The sequence below is a fragment of the Lolium perenne genome, chromosome 4, assembly GCF_019359855.2.
Source record: "Lolium perenne isolate Kyuss_39 chromosome 4, Kyuss_2.0, whole genome shotgun sequence".
Lineage (NCBI taxonomy): Eukaryota > Viridiplantae > Streptophyta > Magnoliopsida > Poales > Poaceae > Lolium > Lolium perenne.
In genome coordinates, this window is record NC_067247.2 from 174,473,718 (window position 1) to 174,489,330 (window position 15,613).

The window sequence follows — 15,613 nt, forward strand, 5'->3', positions numbered from 1 at the left end:
CACGTTCAAGCCCCTAGTAGCGATTAATCGGCCTAGTAATCGTTGAATCGGCCTAGTTTTTGAACAGTGACAGAAATGAATAACTTCAATGGACAAGAAATCCTCAAAAATGAATGAGAACCTATTAACATTGTGTTTATACAGCAAATATCTCCTTGGTGGAGATTTTAGAGAGGAATAGATATTTATCCATTTTCTCTCATCTAATATGAGTTTAGTGAATTCCTTTGATGGAGATTTTAGCCTTGCATGAGATGATCATGCAAATCATTTACTATGATAGTAAATAAGTTTGTGAAAATGCTTCGATTGAGCATATTAATGGTCGAGGTAATTCCTTAATTAATGACCATGGAGTAGACATTCAATATTGAGATATTAAATGAAACTTCTATCAATGCTTTGGACTTCTTACCCAAAGTGATGGGAGATGTTAAATTCATTGCCAAAACATAGATATGTATTTTTGACATTGGTTATTTATAGTGAATACAATTATCACCATATAATGGAGAACCTATAGCAGTTTTGTGAGAAACTCAATCAGTGTCATGTATGATGGATTTTGTCTTGATAGACGTAATATGCCCGAATAGTATTTCACGATGTAGGCTCCGTAATTTTATGTAGCACCATGTAATAGAAACATGAAAGGATCATGCATGAATTCGTTTTACTATGATAGTAAAATATATTTGGTAAACAACAAGTATGATCTAGAGGAACAACTTGAATGTTAAGCTAATGCGTTTTGGCAATCGATGCCATTTTCTTGTGATTCACAAATTAAATTTGAGATAGTTACATAATACTACCATTCGTTTTAAATGAGAGGCTTGCAAGATTTTTTTTTGATTGTGATAGAGTTGCTATACCGAATTACATGTTATGGAAAAGCTAGAGGAAAATATATAACATGACATAAATTCAAGAGGAATTCGTATGAAATGTATGTAGTACACATACATTAAGAACAAGCAAGTGCGTGTGTGTTAGCCCTATCTCAGGGCTCTCCACGATAGCCCCGTGGAGCGGTTGCGCTGGCGATTTTGGTACAGTCGTTGATGTACTGCCTGGCCAATAATTTGTACCGCACTTGTACTGCAGGAAAACAGGACACAATGTACTGCGAGCGAGGAAAAGAACGCGGCCGAACCTTTCCTATCTCTTGGTGGGCTCTCTACCTCTCAAACCCTATTTTCTCTCATCCCACTCTTCCCGGCGGCGGAGGCTACTGAGAGTAGCACGGAGCGGGCAGCCGACGACGAAGAGCTGGGAGAAATGGAGGCGAGGAACGGCGAGATCTGAATGGCGGCGGGGAACGGCAAGCTCGTGAGTGGCGGCGGGGAACGGCGGGCGTGGTTGGCTTGGATCACGATGCAGGTACGTCTTATCGGCGAGCAGTGTGGCGGCGGCAACAAAGGTACCAGCGATGGCTCGCTTCCGCCTGCGCAGTGTGGTTGCAGCAGCAGCGCAGTTCATGGTTTGTCAGCTGTCGTCGTCGCCGGCGCGGGACACAGGTGACTCCAATCTCATCCCCTGACCTTTATTCTTACCCTTTAACCCAGGTCTCCTATCTTTCTATCTCCCACCTTACCCTGATCTTGACGCATCTTGTGGAGTACCACTATTTTTCAGCGACGCGAAGCTTCAGAAGCAGAGGTTTGTGGCAGATTGAATCGATGGATCAGACTTCAGCGGCAGAGGTGGGTGCCAAATTGAACTACAATATCTCCTTGATGGGTGGCTGGTACGCATAATTTTCTTTGATGCTTTTGACTTCATATTTCTGAATGCTGGTGGCTACTAATCATGTCCTATGAAATTGCATGCTGTGTGATAAGCATAGTGGATCTAAAACTATTAACAATTTACATTTTTAATTGTTTGAGAAAGTAATATTTTAGTTTGCCTGCAGGTGTTCCAATGTATTGTTTCTATGAAAGATGCAAGTTCTAGGCAAATGCATTGCGAGATGCTGATAATAACCATTTTTCATTGGTCTCTCAGAGGTTAGTCATCTCCTCTATTCTCATATAAATTTAAACTGCATATCCTTACCGTAATCGTGGTGCTTTGTTCTTATTGCAGCTGTCTACCACAGCGTAACTTTGATTATGTATATAGTTATCTCATGGAGACATGGAAACAAACATCAACTTTGTTGGCTCGTTAGTGAATTTCCTGAAGGGTTTATTGTTACAGATGATTCTCTATGGAAGCAAGCTTTTTCTACTTAAAGTTGAACAATTGTATGACTGAGGACTTGTTGTTCCCATCTTATTCATAATGATTACAAACATCATATCAGCACATTGACATGCCATTTTTATTTCAGTTTCGACGATCCTTATTACATGGAGCAGGTAGATACTTTGACTCTATGTTACCTGAAATTGTCAAGAGAGATTGTAGAAAGGTGCATACGTGTCTTTTTTTCTTTCAGTTTATGATGCGGCTACCCTAATTATCGCCCTTTTCCTACATTTGGTAGTTCGGTTGGCCCTCATCCATTCATCCATTTATACCAGATAACCATTACCACATGTACTTTTATTTATCAGAATCAGCTCGCATTAGCTAAAATATCATGGTATGCTGCTATTATTAGATTAGCCCCTTCCCTTTAAAACACCAATTTGCAAATTGATTTTTTGTCTGGAGATCTATCTGTGTTGCCCTCCTTCAGATCTTGTAGATCAAAGCAATATGTTTTCACTTTCAGCACCACAATACAATTTTGGATATGATATTATCTGGTAAAGAAATAACAGGAGGCTCAATTCTTTAGCTATGATTCGTGTTGCGTCATACTGTTATTGCTCATTTATCTCCCTACGTAAGTGTCGCGGTCCTATAATTCTAGATGCTTGAACATGCACATTGTTTCTTGCAAATTTTCTTTTTGAAGTAATATATGTGTTGAGTGACCTTTGCTAGATGAGAGAGACTAGGTTATCTGAACGGTTTTTAGATGGATTATTGTATTTTATTGCCACGGGCTGGTGGATGTAGATATAGGATAAGCAAGAAAGTGTTTGCTAGATAAAGTGTTTGGTAGATACAGGCTGGTGGATCATCAATTAATTATTTCATAGAAACCAGTAAAGTTCTGACAAGTTGTTATCCCACTTTGGCATGTGTTCTTTTGCTTCGCTGCATGTCTGCATCTGAATTGTTTGTGCACTACGCTAATATTTTCTGAGCTTATAACGTTCTTTGTTGGCCATACGAAACTTGGTTGAGGTCAGACAAGGATAAGAATTTAGTGTATGAATTATGCCTTTCAGCCTATATGCAATTATCATTGTATTAAAGATATGATATTCCACATTCATTTCAAATTTCATCCCATTTTACTTTGTATCTCAACGCATGCTTATTTTGTCTCTACACCATGGACCATGCCCCTTTCATCGTGCCAAGGTTTGCCATCCCGTTGGTTACACTTGTTATGTTTAGATACTCATCAGATTTTTTTTTTTGTAGAAATAGAGAGAGCCATATTTTTTTAGTTCACACTCACGACTGTTTGCTTTGATTGCAGGGTCATCATTCAACTCCACCGCAGCATCAACACCTTGCTTTTGCATGCAATTTTCACACAACTGATTTGAGCTGAAGTGATTGCGTCATCTTCTTTGTGCAATTAAAGTGACATAATTTCTCCTGTGGAGAGAAGCTTTCAATTTGAGTGCTTTTACTCTTCTCCTTGAGTCCATGTCATTGACATAGTCGGTTTATCACACCAGTTGGTATGTGCACTCCATTCTCCTCCATATTCCATTACTTGGTTTGATATCTTAATATGTGATGTGGTTGAGAATGTGAGACGGTCAGGCAATGAGAGATCATGGGTTATTGCCGTTGTTTGCCAATGTTCTTATCTCGATTTGAGACAGCGAGAAACCATCGATTGTTTAGATGCATCCCTTTCTGTGTTCATTTAGATTAGATTACCCTTTATTCCCTATTGTTATGCTCTAGCAATACTGTTGATGGGAATGACAGCCCCTACATACCCAGGTGCGCTTTCTATCTCTACCATTGGGTACCAATTATTGATTCTTAATCTGAGATAATGTATCATTTAGTATTTGTTTTATCCCCTTCAAGAATGTATCTTTGTCCATGCACATATTTGCTGCTATGGTGAACTTTCCAATGTGTTCTGTATGATACTATAACCTAATCTCTTTTAGTATTATCTGTTTTCGATTATGCTTTTCCTTTTGTTATATTGTTTAATAAAGTTCTGAAGATATTTTGATATGAACAATAAAACCAGTTCTTAGTTATAAATCTGTCAATAGTAATGCCTGAAAATTAGAGTTGCTTGCATTGACACACATTTGTGCATTTGTAGTTATTGCTATGATATGCCACATCCTTTCTTTAATTATCTTATGTTTTATATTAATGAAAAGAAAGGAACATGTATTGACCATCTTGTACAAGTATTGCTTCACACAGGATAGTAAAATGAAATAGTAAAGTAATAGCATTGCCACTTTGTTACTGCTTCGCCACATTTGCTGAAACATATTAAATAAGACACTGCAATTTACAGGATTGTGACGCATTCCCTGACTATGAAATTAAAAAATCATCCTAAGAGCACTGGAGGAACATCAGCGAGAATGAAGACTAGGCCAGGGATTGAAGTGGGCCCTAAAAAACGCAATATCAACAGGAAACGGATGGACCACTTCAGCAATATAGGCCACATGTTGTGCAAATTTCCTGAGAAGGCTGGGCCATGGCCGATAGTCCCGCTGATGGTCAAGGAGGTGCTTAGTGGTCCTTATCCTGTTATTTTTCCTGAGATCACATTTCCATGTGCTCCTTTATTGCTTTACTATGTGTCTCTTGCTATCAACACTGGTCACCTGGAGAAGGGGAAGTAATTGCATGTGTTTGGTGATTTTTGGCTCTACATGAAAGTTGCACCGCGGATCATCTATTGCATATTCCTTTGCTTCATATTATTTCTCTCTCGTCCTGTCATATTTTTTTATTTGACCTTTCATAGGTTACATGTTCATTTTGGAGCGGTGTCGATGTCAGTGCACACTTGTTCGTGACATTATTGTTTTACCTTTGTTTGTCAATTATGTCACTCCCTGAAGCTAATAGTGATATGCATAATATATGGTCAGTACACTGCCTTCCTTATTTTACACGTTTGCAAATTTTCTTATGTAATTAGCCGCATGAACCACACCAACCTATGATTCTGTATTTAGGCCAGGCCAAACCAATGGTATCTTTATGGTATTGGATTTTGTGTAAGACATATCTGTGCTATCCTACATGTCAGTTTAATTTGTATATCTTCATGTGCTCTCTACATCTACAGAAAGTATCACGGATGTTTTTAGGTGTAAATTGCTCATGGATCTCTTTAATTGGGTAGTTATTGAGCCGCAAAGGACCAGCGAGGAGGCGCCCCAACTACTAGTTTGTATTATGTGAAAGCACGTTATGGCCTCAATGGTAATTCTACATGATGTAAAATTGTGCATAATTATTATTTTAGATGCAATTTATAAGAAAAATAACCTGATAGTTTACCATGAATATTTTCCTGATGGAAAAAAGGTCTTAAAGTTCAAATAAGAACCAACAGCGTGAAGTGCCAAGAAATCAATTCTGGACTTCCAAGTTTGTGAGTCTGATGGCTCATTTATAAATGTAGTAGGGAAGGGGATAATTGCAAATACACCAAAGAGATAAGGTATGCCTATCTTTATCTGTGTGGATTGATTCGTTCGGCTTCTAGATAGCTTCACCGTGCGGTGGCGACCGGGCCAACGGGCAGTTTGGCGTGACCACCGCACATATATCCGTAGTGAGGCCGATTGAGTGAAGGAGTGGGAAGGGGAACTCCGCTGCGTTGATTTGTGGCGTTGCCTGGAGGACAAGTGTGCCGCGCGTTGCCAGAGGGCGTCGCCGTGTACCGTTCGTGCCGCAGCGCCTGAAGGGCACCGTCTACACCAAGGGCAGGTGTGCTGAAGGTCGCCGCCGTCCCGCTGAGCGTCTTTGGCAGTTGCGTTGCTGGGAGCCGCGCTTGAAGGTTGCGGCCGCCGCCGTCGGTCGTCGCCTTCGGCGGCCGCGTTATCGGGACAAGCGCGGAGGGCGTTTCTGCGTGCTGTCCGTGGTCCATCAACGCCACCGCCGTTCGTGGAACGGCTGCGCCCGGTGCTCGTTGCGAGCGCGCCCCGGCGCGTAGCCACGCAGTGTTCCCGTCCGTTGGAGGCCGTCCCGCTGGTTTTCGGCGCTGCAGAGAGGAGCCGCCCGGAGGTGTTGTGGCCGCGTCAGGAGCCGCCGGACCACACATCACGCCGGCGAGCGAATCTGTGCCGCCGGCCGTCGTGGCGTGTTGCTTTTCTTCTTCTCTCTGTTATTGCCCTATGCTCTTGGTAGAGACAAAGTGCTGATAACGTGTTTAAGAACTAATGAGTGAGAGAATCAAGTGATCTTTCATTGATGATTGTTGGGGCTATATATACCCACCGAACAGACGCCTATAAGGCGGTTACAAAGACATCCCTTCGGGATTACAGCGTTTGAACAAAAGTAACTACCTACTTAGCTTATGATCTAAGCTAATATTAATAACTTCCTAGTTAGCTTAGTATCAAAGCTATCTTATTTCTAACGGTCTAGGATGCCGCCGTCGACTTGTTCCGCCCGTCCAGCTCACCCTCTGTACGTTCCCGTTTCCATCCCCGTGTTCTCTCCGTCAAGGACAACGTTACCGTCGCGGGACCCAGATCTGGAACGTACGCGCACGAAGCTGTATTCTCGTTTTCCTGCCGCCCGTACAACCGCTTTCCATTCACTGCACCGCTATCTCCGAACAACAATGGTTGGTCCAGATTTCGGGCTCATCTCAACCCGGGAGCCAAAACTCCCCTCCCTATTGCCCCACTCTTTCCAAAAGCAAGTAAACCTCTCCTTTAGCACCGTGTCACTAGCTACTACGTGTCAAGCGCACTTGTCAGTAGGTAAGGAAACAATTATGAGGGACATAGCGTCAAGTATGCAGTTTGTTAATATACTTCATCTTGCCATATTTTTTTTCTCAAGCAATTGAAATAATAATGGAGGAAAAGAGCCAAAGAGGGTATCTCTGGTTAGGCTGGCATAGGGAGTCTGCAACCCGTCTCTAAAGAAATCCAATTATTCACAGGATAATGTCTTCAAATTTAAAAATCCTGAGTCGACAATTTGATAAACACGCAAGTTAGTTAAATGAATGGGCAAATAGTTTTAAACTTTGTAAGGAACATGCTCATATTCTAATATCCATACATATGCAAACATAAAACTTTGAAAATAAATAAATTCGACAACAGCAGCAACGATACATAGTACATGTATACTATGACAGTATACATTGGTTCTTATTGAAAATTACAATAAATCATGTAGTTCTGAGAGTTTAATTATTTCCTTTTGCCTGAAAGAGATGAACATTTCCTACACGAATCCATGTGGAAGTGTAGTACGAGTCCGGGCCACTGGTCCTCTTTCCGATCCAGTAGAACCTGCACATGTCGGCGGGACATAAAAATAATTCATCAGTCAATTTTTTTTTCATTTAGGAAAGATACATACAAAGTGTAGCAGTTAAATTAAGTAAAAAAGTATTTACTATGAAACTAAGGACGTACTATATCTAGAATATACTTTTGACCTGCATATGCAATCATATACATAAATCTATATCGCCATATATGATGTTGTATTAATAAACTCTATCCTAACGATCAATTAAGTAAAAAAAATTCCACCTGTGATAATACTACCAGATTGTAGATATTTATCAAGACAACGACTTCCAAGTTGAGAAGGTGTTGCAAATGTAAAAATTCATTTGACAATTGGAGGTGGTGCATTTTGTAGTGAAGTTCTTCCCCAAATAATAGAATACAACAGAGTGAACGTAGTTTCAGGTATTGAACACCGCTAACAGATTCCTCGCAAAAAAAAAAAAAACACCGCTAACAGATGATATCATGAGTAAGGAAAAATTGTGTGGTTTACCTGAAGTATTACTTGAATTTGCATCCCCTGTCCTTTGTCTTTTAGTGGTCTGTCTATAATCTGCAGACATAATAGTCAGAATAAGTTAGTAATCAGGCTCTAATTCCAAATAACCTAACTAAAGCTGCGATGTAATATTATACTGATTGTTAAAATCAAAGCTAGCAAATTTATTCTCATAAAAGAGTTTTACATATCTTGTGGGATGAGCTTGGATGCGAAATTATTCGAAACATAATGAAGGTAAATATGGTTAGGATGTCCAAATGTAGAACACAAGCTAAAAGTTAAGTTATATCCAGTAAGGAAAAAATATTGTACAGAAATGGTTACTTGAAGTTTTGCTTGTGAAATTAAGTAAATTTTAGATAACACTGCTTCTATGCCATTGACAAGCGCTCCAATGGTTCATTTGCCAACCAATAAAGATTTAGTGCATATATACCAAGCACAAACAAGTTCTAGTGCTTATTTTCCACCACCATGAGTTACCATGTCTCGGCTTCCCTATCACCTATCAGTCTAGCTGCAAATTCCTAGTTTACCTCACTTGAGAATATAAGAATGAGAAAAAGTAAATTGAACCTGCACCACTCTCCCAGGGTCCACCCACGCTTGCGGACCATGGCAAGGAAGACACATCATGGGGCACCGCTTCACACAGAGCCGAGCAGATCATTCCTCAACGAAACTAGGTCAGATTGCCAGCCAATAACAAGTAGCACTTCCCCAGCGTGAAGACTTTGTACAAAGTTTTCGCCTACTCGACTCCTTTGATGGCAACAACCAGATGCTACATCTCTAATTATTTTTTTGGCCCCAAAAATTAATTCAGTAAAGAATTTTCCTATTAACCCGTGTTTGTGTGCATACATATTTATGCACTTTAGTCTCGCTGAAGATCGGATTTCGGACAACCTAGGCCGGAAGCATAGAGTGCCATGCATGGCATTGGAGACGACATCCGGCGTTCGCTAGTTGTGCACATGCCGGGTTCTGAACTTCAATCAAGTTGCATTGGGATTTTGCATGCGGCATGACACTTAGGGGTGGAAACGGATCGGATGCGGATCGGATAGTGCCCTTCCCATATCCGTTTCCATATTTCCAAAACGAATACGGATGCGGATACGGATGTTGCCGAATACGAATTCGGAGCGGATGTTACTCGAATACGAATACGGATCGGATGTTTTCTCAATTCGGAGCGGATACGAATATAAGGAAATAATATATTCATGTCTTATAATGCGCCAACTATAGAATGGTAGGGAGATAAATATACTGATATAATGCATAGTAGTTTAAATGAAATGACATAAAAGAACATTTTGCCCATTTGTTAGTTTCTCTAGGTTAGATAATTGGCATATTGGGGTTGAATTACTAAAATTTGCTGACATAATCTTATTCGGATACGGATATAGCCATTTCCATATCCACATTTGCTTCAAAATTCAATACCATATTTGTATTTGCTTTTTGAAAAACGGATCCGGATATTTACCATATCCATTTCTACAGACGTCCGGATTCGGATATTACCACTTCCATTTTTAATTTTTCGAATACGAATATCGGATAATATGGACTATCCACTACCAGTTTCCACCCCTAATGACACTAGTAGAAAAACCCCCCTTTAGTACCGGTTCCAAAGGGCCTTTAGTACCGGTTTTGGAACCGGTACTAATTATCCGGTACTAAAAGCCTCTCACCTTTAGTACCGGTTCCTTACGAACCGGTACTAAAGGTGCCTCCACGTGGGCACGGAGGAACCCGTGGGACTGGAGACCTTTGGTACCGGTTCGTAACACGAACCGGTATTAAAGCCTATTTTGTTTAATTTTTTTTTCCATTTTTTCTAATTATTTTTCACACCCTTTTTTTCACGGCCTCTTTTTTTATTTTTTTCAGAATTACTAGTATTCCCGTTAGTCTCTAACTACACTTAATCTCTAGTCAAATTACTTACCCGTAGTCAAACTTCCCGGTCGGTCACCCATCCTCACATTACTCCCGCACTAGCACGCTTAACTTCCAAGTTCCATCCCGTTCCACTTCCAAGTGCTTCGCGCGCATGTATGTGATAGTAGTATCATATCAATCCTATTAACATGTTGGTCGATGTCACACTTTTTATCATTTGAATTCCAAATAATTCTTTTAATAAACAAAAGTAATGATGTAATAATAATGTTGAATAAATAAATAAAATTAACTTTTTTAATTTTTATTATTTTTAATTATTTTTTAAAAATTTAATATTTTTTGCAAAACCTAAAACTTGATAAAAGTAATAGTAATATGTTAGGACTCAAAAAATCTTATAATTAATATTTTAATTTTAAAAAAAATAAAATATATAAAATTCTAAATTTCTGGAAAAAAAAACTAAAATCTTCCTGCTTTCATATTTTCATTTGGAATTTTGAGAATCTAAAAATTGGCTAACCGGGTAAACCCCGGTGAAATCGGATGTAACTTTTTCCCAGGATTTTTTTGATATATTATACGTTTTTTTTCGACGTCGTATGCAAAAGTTATTGCGGTTTTACCATTTTTTAAAACTTTTTTGCAAAAAAAGTGAAAATTTAAATTTGTTAATTTTCCCTAATAGTAGGTTGCATAACATACAAGAATCTGAAAACATTTTATTTTTTGAATTTTCTATCATTTTCTTTTCTATTTTACAGTGTCAAAAAAGGCGATCCACGGGGGGGGGGGGGGGGGTGTGTGTGTGTGGAGCTGCGTGGGGAAGCAGAAAAACCTTTAGTACCGGTTCGTGTCACGAACCGGTACTAAAGGTTTTTCAGCTGACGCGAACCCTTTAGTACCGGTTCGTGTCACGAACCGGTATTAAAGGTCCTTACGAACCGGTACTAAAGGTCTGGGCAGTGCAACCGGTACTAATGCACCCTTTAGTACCGGTTCGTAAGGGAACCGGTATTTATGGCTTAGACGGATGAGAGGTTTTCTACTAGTGTGAGCACATGACGCGCGCGGCATCTACACAGCTCACCCCAAGCAGCTAGCGCTACCAAAAACTCATCCCATACCCATCCAAGTGAGGAATTCATGGCTGCATGCATCAATGTCCACCCAAAAAGGATCCACGGCGTATAAGCAGTTGCACGCATGCATGCATGATGCATGTATCAGATCAGCCAGTGTTTGCTACGTGAATCAATGAGGTTACGTCGATTAAAATTTCCACGTGCAAATAGAGGCAAGAAGCAGTCAATTTTTTCTAGACACATTTTTCATTTCTTGCTTATTTGCCACATAGGTCAAAGCAGTTATTTTGGCCTCTTAACAGAACTCTAGACTAACACAGTGGTATATACGACACACTAAAATTTATCGTGTTCGGATATAAGCACCGGAGCTTTGTTGGATGGAAAATGAGAAATTTCAGCACTTGTCAATGGTATAGAAGCAATTTTCTCCAAGTTTGATATGCACATGTTACAGTAAAGTTCAAGAAGTATATTTATGTGAAACAATACACTTGCAACAATCAGTAAGTCCAAGCAGCTGAAAAGGAACCATGTAATCTTATGTATGATAGTTCAGTGGACAAAAAGTAATAAATAAAACATAAAGTATTCGAAAACATGGATCGAACAACACATACCATGATCAGTACTTGTAGTACCAGCTGATCTCTGCAACCCAAAAGGAAAACATATCAACTTAAAACTTCAAAAGCAAATAGGGAAAATATAGTTTATATAATTATTATATGCTTAAAAATGAAGTATCTAGGCACCTTTTTGTTGACGACCTTCCCTTTTACGGTTCCATAATTTAAAAATTCGAGAACGTTGAGTTTGGAGCGGAAGGGTCCTTCATACTCATTATGATAGAAGTACTGGAATAAGAAACAAAATATATTGCATTTAACATATATGCAAAAGTATAAGTTTGTATGGGAGTAAGGATGCACATATAAATACAAAATGTAAAAGTAGCAATAACAATAAAAGTCAGAAAATATACTAGTAATACAGAACAAACAATATTTTTCTGTATGTGGGACAACTCAGAATCTTCGATACTTGTATTAACATATTTTTAGCGTATTTCATCCCAAAATTGTGTTAATTTTCATATACATGGTTGTTCAATAAGATAAGGAACAAGGTATTAAAAAGGGCAGATAAATCAAGTTTGCCTAGGTTGAAACTAGGATGTATTGTTCTCCAGTGAGGTGCACAACCGCGTGTTGTTTTTGTCTATATTTATTGGATAACTTTGCAAAATATCAAATGGTTAATTCAGTGATGTAAAATAGTTTAACAACTCATCACAGATGCGTGTTCTAAAATACCTTGATCTGACGTGAGCTGATCATAAAAAAATGAGTTAGCTGTTAAATATCTCATAATTAAGGAGTCAGAAAATCACTATGTCTCCGGTTCCTACATATATTCTCGTAACTCGTTCAGCTGACCAGAGAAAAAAAAGACTATATAATAATTTCACTTCAATTTAGTTTCACTCATTGTCGTTTCTCCATCCCTGGGCATATATTTAACTAACCCAGCTCAGTAGTTATGGAAACCTTTTCTTGTATCAGTGCAATTCTCCCAAACTTCAGTTCACCTTGCCATATGCATATTGCATGTTCAGGTGTTTCATTCTAATAAGAATAGGCACTTCACACAAAAAAATCAGGCCGATCACATGCTGAACCTTGATAATGTTCCGCGCAATATTAAGCATAACGTACATTTTTATGCACAAGTAGAATAGACATGCAATATTTGTATCTCTTCTTTGCCAGATTATTAGTAAAAGTACCGTCAGTTCCTATAGAGGTAGAATATATAGATATGAGTGCCGTTTTTACTGTTCAGGCACGGTCGGAAATTTTCTCAAAGGTTTTCTAAATTGATTATACACAAAAAGTATATTTTTATAACTGACATCTTTAAAAAAAAATAGTAGATATTTTGCTCTATATACCCTTATAGAATACATATTGTGGATGAGAGCTGTCCACATTCTATTTTTTCGCTTATGTTTGACCTTGTTCTATTGCAATTTCTCTTTTTAAGGTACTTACTTGTTTTACTAGCTAATTATATGAGTGATTTATGCATAAATAGTACTACGGATGAGAGCTATGCACAGTTCCTCTTCTATGGTTCGTCTTGTTCTATTGTATTTTATAACAGAGTCCTTACTATTTTACTAGCTAGTACGAGGGACAATGGGAAGGACTCCATCAAATGTCATTGGATGACAAGCACAATGTCACATAAATGTTACAGTTTATGGGCTCACACGGCATAGATGTGATTCTCTTGTTGTCTCCTTGTCCGACGCCTGGCCGCGCATTATGCACCACCTTTTTTTGGGGTACGAAGCGGTGTGCAACAGGAGACTCCTATGTTGCTCCCGGTGTCCTAATCTAATCCCATGTTTCCAGCGAGCATTGCACTATACAGGAATGGCGGACTTGTCCCTTCAAACCAATCTACAAGAAGCTGAGCTTTTGATAAATTGGCATCACATACAACTACGGGAACATTTGGGTGGAGCTTCAAGAACACTGGTGGAGAAGTGAGATAACCTAGCTGGCATCCAGGAAGGATGTTAGCAACACAAACGGATAGTCATGAGTTTTTTTTTCTGTCTATTCACCTACAACTACCCGCTATCATGAAGTATCAACAACAGAAGTGTCCTAGAGGCTAGAGTTGAATAGACTTCTACCACAGAAGATTCAAAAGTCCACCAGATTAGAAGAGAAACCACACAATATTATTTTTCATAAAAAAACGAGATCTAATTTATCCTCAGGCTCATCATAAAAAAAGACGTATGTTGTGAGATGGTTAATACATAGTAAAATAATGATTTTATAAATAAAGCATGTCTGAGTGCATTAGAAAATGAATATACGAACCTTGTCAGATTTCTTCCCATCTGATCTAAAGGTTTTAGTAGCTGTCCATATGCCTCTGCCCGAATCTATTTTCTTCAGCCAAGGTTCGAGAGGCAGTTGTATGGATTTTGACTCGACAACAGCCTTATTACGAGAGGCCGAATCTACAACAGGTACAACCATTGCAGATTCTGCTTCCAGGCCATTATCTTCTGCTGCTTGGTTCCGCACAAACTCAACGCTGATGGTTCTGTCACTGTCAGCAGGAGTGGAGGGTATCTTTTCCATATCTCCTTCCAGATCTTGGCCTAGGTACAACAAGGGTTTGCACGAATAAGTGAAGAAGTAACAGAACGAGGAGATTAGGTACAAGATGGTATCGATGAAAGCAAACCTTGTTTCCGCAGAGTAGAAGAATGAGGTCCTGGACGGACGGCAGGCCGAGAATACGTGTAGGATGATTGTTTTTTCCAGATGACTTGGGTGGCGACTGGAGGAAAGAGAGGAAATGTTTAGATGAAGACAACAAATAAATTTCAATTTCGGTCCAGCCAGGGAATATAAGGTTTGAAACTGCGGTGCATTTTACAGCTAATGCAATCTTGAGTGCGTGGTCACCAGCAGCTTGCATGATTTAATTAATGAATTAGCCGTTACTAAAAATATTTAGAAATAATTGGCCTCTGTTTCCTTCTGTTCTCATACTGTGTAAACACGAATCGATTTTGTATGCGCAAAAAATCTATTACTACCATATAATATACAGGTGTCAACATTAATTACTTTCTCCCCACAAAAAAAATGTAAATTACTTCCTGAAATATTTCATTATTATCGTATCCAACAAGATACTGCATACATAATTCGCAATATTGCAGAATATGGTAATTAAAACCCTTCTCAGACTCTGTAAACAGGATTCAATTTTGTATGCGCTAAAAATCTATTACTACCATATAATACAGGTGTCAACATTAAATACTTTCTCCGCAAAAAAAATGTAAATTACTTCCTGAAATATTTTATTATTATCGTATCCAACAAGATAATGCATACATAATTCTTAATAGTGCAGATTATGATAGTCAAAACCCTTCTCATACTGTGTAAACACGATTCGATTTTGTATGTACCAAAAACTATTCTCTTCGATCTATATTTTTCGATAAAGGATGCTTTATTACTTTTGGGAAAGCAATTACATCCAGCCTCTGCATAACCAGTATGCACACAGCCGTTCAAAATGTCTGGATTCAAAAAATATAAAACTAGGCGGAATACATATCGGAACGATGAATCATATAACGCCTATGGTGTGGGTGGTGCTGCAATCCGTAGACTATGCTGCCACCCATGTAGGGAAAAAGTATCCCTCGCCGTAGCCTCCAACCGTGTACAGACCTCCGTAAATAGGTCTCGGTTCTCCATCCGCTGAAGAGGTAACCACAAACGGAAAATACTTGAATCGATACCGTGAAGCCAGTTGCCAAAGACATTGGCTACACTAGTCGGGGGATATAGGGTAGATGCGACTTGGATGACTGACCAAATAGATCTCGCAAAATGGCACTGGAAAAAAGGTGTTTAATAGTTTCATCTTGGTGACAAAAAACACACCTAGAACTTCCATGCCAATTCCGCTTGACAAGATTATCTTTGGTAAGA

The 15,613-nt window shown here is 39.0% G+C and overlaps 1 protein-coding gene and 1 long non-coding RNA gene across 9 annotated transcripts; one reads left to right on the forward strand and one right to left on the reverse strand.

Moving 5' to 3' along the window:
- The first annotated feature begins 1,096 nt into the window (after window positions 1-1,096).
- On the forward strand, window positions 1,097-5,325 carry LOC127294629 (uncharacterized). 8 transcript variants are annotated; one of them, XR_011743080.1, is made up of 6 exons: window positions 1,103-1,520; window positions 1,639-1,706; window positions 1,919-2,012; window positions 2,092-2,252; window positions 2,339-2,419; window positions 3,548-5,325. XR_011743080.1 is itself a non-coding variant. In XM_071818912.1 (6 exons), exons 1-4 carry the CDS (start codon window positions 1,433-1,435, stop codon window positions 2,238-2,240), a joined length of 399 nt encoding a protein of 132 aa, XP_071675013.1. In that variant the 5' UTR covers window positions 1,103-1,432; the 3' UTR covers window positions 2,241-2,252; window positions 2,339-2,366; window positions 3,548-5,325. The 8 variants fall into 8 exon arrangements, 3 of the variants coding, with proteins under 3 accessions (XP_071675013.1, XP_071675012.1, XP_051180440.1); XM_071818912.1 differs by having other exon boundaries at window positions 2,339-2,366; XR_007846821.2 differs by having other exon boundaries at window positions 1,104-1,520; window positions 2,092-2,419.
- Window positions 5,326-7,315: 1,990 nt separating this feature from the next.
- Window positions 7,316-11,722, reverse strand: LOC127348779 (uncharacterized). Its single transcript, XR_007879935.2, has 3 exons — window positions 11,690-11,722; window positions 8,053-8,112; window positions 7,316-7,553 (listed from the first exon to the last, which is right to left on the reverse strand). It is a non-coding gene; the product is annotated as an uncharacterized lncRNA (long non-coding RNA).
- Between the last annotated feature and the right edge of the window lie 3,891 nt (window positions 11,723-15,613).

Bases quoted from the DNA above. Each gene is read 5' to 3' on its own strand.
- LOC127294629 (XM_071818912.1), top strand. From the start codon at position 1,433: ATGGCTCGCTTCCGCCTGCGCAGTGTGGTTGCAGCAGCAGCGCAGTTC. The intron at 1,521-1,638 runs GTGACTCCAATC...ACTATTTTTCAG, and splicing joins GTCGCCGGCGCGGGACACAG to CGACGCGAAGCTTCAGAAGC. The intron at 2,013-2,091 runs GTTAGTCATCTC...TTCTTATTGCAG, and splicing joins TTTTCATTGGTCTCTCAGAG to CTGTCTACCACAGCGTAACT.